The sequence below is a fragment of the Eurypyga helias genome, unplaced genomic scaffold (genome assembly GCF_000690775.1).
Source record: "Eurypyga helias isolate BGI_N326 unplaced genomic scaffold, ASM69077v1 scaffold22141, whole genome shotgun sequence".
NCBI lineage: Eukaryota > Metazoa > Chordata > Aves > Eurypygiformes > Eurypygidae > Eurypyga > Eurypyga helias.
Window position 1 is genome coordinate 27,429 of NW_010231789.1, and position 4,169 is coordinate 31,597.

Here is a 4,169-nt window from a genome sequence, read left to right on the forward strand (position 1 = left end):
TTATCTAAGGACAGGCTATAACAGGCACCACGAAGACTCGTTGCAGGAAATGGACCTGACTCCAGAGCCTACTGCATACACAGAGGAGTCAGACGAGGGCCAGACCAGACGGGGTTACTCTTGGCTTACAGGAAGAGGGCTTAAAGCAAACTTCGATGCTCAAGTCCATTGTAGGTTTCCAGAATCCCCAGTCCAAGCTTTTAATCCAAGCTCCCAGCAGAATCCATTCCCTCTGAGAGCTTTGAGCATTCTTGTTATTAAAAGTAATGGTATTTTAGTGTTCTACCATTCGTTCTGTTGAAGAACCAGCTATCACAGGCTGCAAAAATTAGCTGTTATGGCTTCAACTGGAAACTCAGAAAACCCTGAGCATCTCTGGGCCACAGCTGACAGCATCGGTCTACTCCTGTCTTTCCATTTGTAGTTAGTGCTGTAACATAGCCGTCACGAAGGGCGTTTGCCTGACACCCTCGGCTCTGGATTAAAGGTCTACCTCTGTGTCAGACTAAGAGCAAGCCCTCTATCCTGGCATTTAATTCCGTCGGTGGAAAGCCTTGGCTTTCGCAGTGATGGACACCGTTAAATCTCTATTTCATCAAATTGCATGCTGAGGTAAATAGGGCTAAATTGAACAACTTCACATTCCAGGGTGCTGTACTGTAATGGCAGTGTGAAGAGAAAGCCATCCCCTGACGACTGGTTATTAGCCACAGATGGTGATTTTTTGGCTGTGCTGGGGTTTTTTGTTTGTTTTTTAGAATAATCTGATGGAACAGGAGGAAGAAGCACAGTCTCACAGTCTGTTCTGAAAAGGGGTTGGCTTTTATTAATTGTCACAGAGCTGTAGTGGCCCTTTCCTTACATACTTGAAAGTGTTCTAGGTTGGAATGGCTACAGAATCCAAAATCACCTGGAAAATGGAAACCAGAGAACTGCCGGCTGTTGGAAGCTCACGGATTCGCTCTGCTTGGTGAACACCCACAGTATTATTTGGCGTCTCCCGAAGGAGTGCCCGCCATGAAGTCCAAAACCTGAAGGTGTATTAGGAAGTACTGACTAAACACTCTTTGCTCAGTATCCGAGGGGCTTTGCCTTCAAGGCTGACATGTGCTCCGAAGGCTTCGGATCAGCCTGACCCTCACGCAGTCCTCTAACGGAGGCTCTACACTGTACTGCTGAAAGGATCAGCGCTTCAGCAAATGCTCAGGGCACAACGAGGGATGCCCAGATCTGGGAGGCTATGATTCACAGCACTCCCGGTCAAGCTTAATGCTTATTTTAAAAGTTTATGATTTAAGGTGAGTTTGTTGCCAGTGTTAACAGTGTCAGACTCTGTGTAGTGCTATTCAGCTTAGGTCAGCAGGAGGCAGTCACAAAGCTAAATGGAACATCAATTTTTATGACAAGATTAAATCACTACCTGGAAACAATGAGGGCGGTGACCAAGTAGATGCCTCTGTTAATTAATTAAAAGACATAAATAACAGAAAAGTGAAACCCTAAGCTGTCTAGGTGAGAACATGCCTGACCTAGATCACCGATCTTCCTCCTCCCCAACCTTCTGCTCTTTGGCCCTGTTTATTACAGCCTGTGGTATTCTCACAGGAGTTTCACATTTCAGCCAGATGTTTGTACCATGCAGTTCCACAGATTATTCGCCCCGTTTCCAGCCATATTCCTGGTAAGTACCATCAAGTGCTACTTAACCACATCAGCTGCAGGGCACCACACTACGCCTGAGTTACAGAAGCCATATCTGCGTAGCACCCTGGCCGCGAGATGATGTGCCGAGGAGCTGTTCTGGGGCGAAGTCATGGCATCTGCATGAAAAACGTGAGCCAGTTTGAAACAAGCAAGCCAACCACAATCTCTGGTCACCACAGCCAAGTCTGAGGCAGTGGCCCGCCAGGACAGCACGACAAAACAGAAATGGAAGTTTCCTCTTTTCCAGAGGATGCAGCTAGACCGACAGTTTAAAGTTGGTTTTGTCAGTTCTTGCTCTTCTTGAAGTCCCTGAAGCTCTGCCTGTAACACGCAGCGCTGGGCATGAGTATCCGTTCGACCCACGCTTCTCCCCTTCCCTTCTCCCTCCCCGTCAGGACTGCAATAACACAAAGCACGAAGAACCACAACAATGAGAATCTGAAAATGAGCAAAGGACAGCTCCTTGCCTGGTGGAAAGAGACTGGAGACACTTCAAAGCAAACCAGCGTGTTCCACGAAGGCACTAATGACTTGACGATTTGCTGTGGCTGAAAGTGTTCTGAAGAGGAAGAAAACACACTCCAGTTAAGATATGAACGGGAACTCACTAGAAACTGCCGTTTCTGACTTCATGACCGTGCGACTGGTGAGACGCTCGGGTATAAGGGATGGAGCTTAGGGCTTGATGAGGAATCGGTGGACTTCTGCTGCTGGAAAGGGAAGCTATCTCTATCAGTTTAGGGTTCCAAACTCAGTTACTGGCATTGCTTCCATCCTGCCTCCACTCACGGCCCTTGCAAAATACTGGGGGTGGGGAAGAAGGATTCCCCTGTGCTGCATCTTTTCCATTTCTCTCCTGTTGCCCATTAGCACTGTCTGCAAGGACTGACTGCTCAGCCCATCTCTGAGGTGCATATTTTACATCTACGTCAGCTACTAAGGGGAAACTCAGTCTTCCTTGTATTATTTGAGGAGAGAGTTGCTGCAAGGGGCACCTAAGCTTCATCTTTTTCAGCCACCTCAGGCTGAGCTCCCTGCTCTTACCATCTGTGCTGTACAGGTCCAGCGTGCCCCCGTCGCTTTTCTCCCAGGGTGGGACGAGGTACAGGATGAAAGCAATTCTCCGACCTTCCAGCTCATCGTCATGGCACAGCAAGACATCTGCAATTACACACGTTTTGCTGCAGCAGCGCCTTTCCAGTACACGCGTGATTCATTCCAATGACTGCTTCCCAGCTTTGTCCCCTCGAGGGTACAACAAGAAAAAACACGCCTTTTCCAACAGCTGCATTTTCACTCGTCAGCATCACCAGCCCAAGATTAACTTCTGTGGGATTGCACTGCAGTTGGCAGATTAGCCCACTCCGAAGGTACGGGCAGTTATGACTCGTCATCCACCCCTCCATGGCTCTCCTGGGCACAGTGGACAGAGATTCCTGACTGACAGAAACTCTTGACTAGAGGGGATGGGGATGCCTGGGAACAGAAAAGCTGGTCCAATTGGTTGTGCAAGACCTTAAAAAAATAGAGTGGACTGCAATAAAAAATTTTCTCCTTCCTACAGTGATTTTTCATGACTAAAAAGGTGGGTGCAGTTGTAACCTGGACTCACCGAGGCAACATTTCAGCATCAGACTTCACAAACCCGACTGCAGCATTTGGAAGCTGAACACGTCACCCTTTTGCACGGAAGCAGGCATGCAAACATGGGCTGAACATCTCTGAAAAGGTGGGGCACTTGCAACAGCCTGGGCCCAGTTAAAGCCATCAGCATCAGAACGACAGAAACAGTTTTGCCCTGATTTGTACTCAATTTATGGAGGCTTTGATATGCTGTTGATAGCTCTTAGGACCCTCTGGAACTGGAAAGGGGTTGGGGCTGGTTACATAATCAGGTTTCTGTAGACATGCCATTCCCTATGCCCCCACAGAAGCTTTGGGGAAAGGATCACTGACAGACTGACCGGTATATTTGTATTTAGCGCAGGAGATGTCAATAGTTGGCTCCAGCTCAATCTGGGTCACAGCAGAAAGCCACGCTCGGAATTCTTCACACAGAGCATGCCTGAGAAGACAAGCACAAGGTGAGCATCCTCTTGTGTTATAAAGCGTATCACCATGGCTTAAACTAATTTATTATATCCCTTCTAACTGTTCAAACAGTTAAAGGTGCTGTTGCTGCTGGTGACAGGGTATTCCTGTAGAGCCACCCAGGAGCTGGCCAGGAAAACAGCCCAGTGCTCACGGCACTGCGAACAGTAACAAGCACCAAGTGTGAAATCGTTTGTAAAGGGAAGAGCGAAGCATTCCAGAAGTGGAATGCGAGGGCTGAATCAGATTGCCCTGCTCAGAGGTAAACTCTCAACTGACTTCAAGGCAGTTGGAATCTTCTTCTTGAAGTTGGTCGACTTCAATCGACCTAGGTAGATTCAGCTCCCTGGGGCCCGACCGCCGCAGCAGAAGGC

At 48.3% G+C, this 4,169-nt stretch overlaps 1 protein-coding gene across 1 annotated transcript in view; it reads right to left on the reverse strand.

Annotated features, from left to right (window-relative positions):
• OGFOD1 (2-oxoglutarate and iron-dependent oxygenase domain containing 1) overlaps window positions 1-3,769 on the reverse strand; it is a gene marked incomplete at its 5' end in the record, with an annotated part of 9,146 nt that extends 5,377 nt beyond the window's left edge. The window contains 3 exons of the mRNA XM_010161217.1: window positions 2,172-2,263; window positions 2,749-2,865; window positions 3,669-3,769. Of these exons, the coding sequence (XP_010159519.1) occupies window positions 2,172-2,263; window positions 2,749-2,865; window positions 3,669-3,769 (310 nt within the window). The remainder of the gene's footprint in view (window positions 1-2,171; window positions 2,264-2,748; window positions 2,866-3,668) is intronic.
• Between the last annotated feature and the right edge of the window lie 400 nt (window positions 3,770-4,169).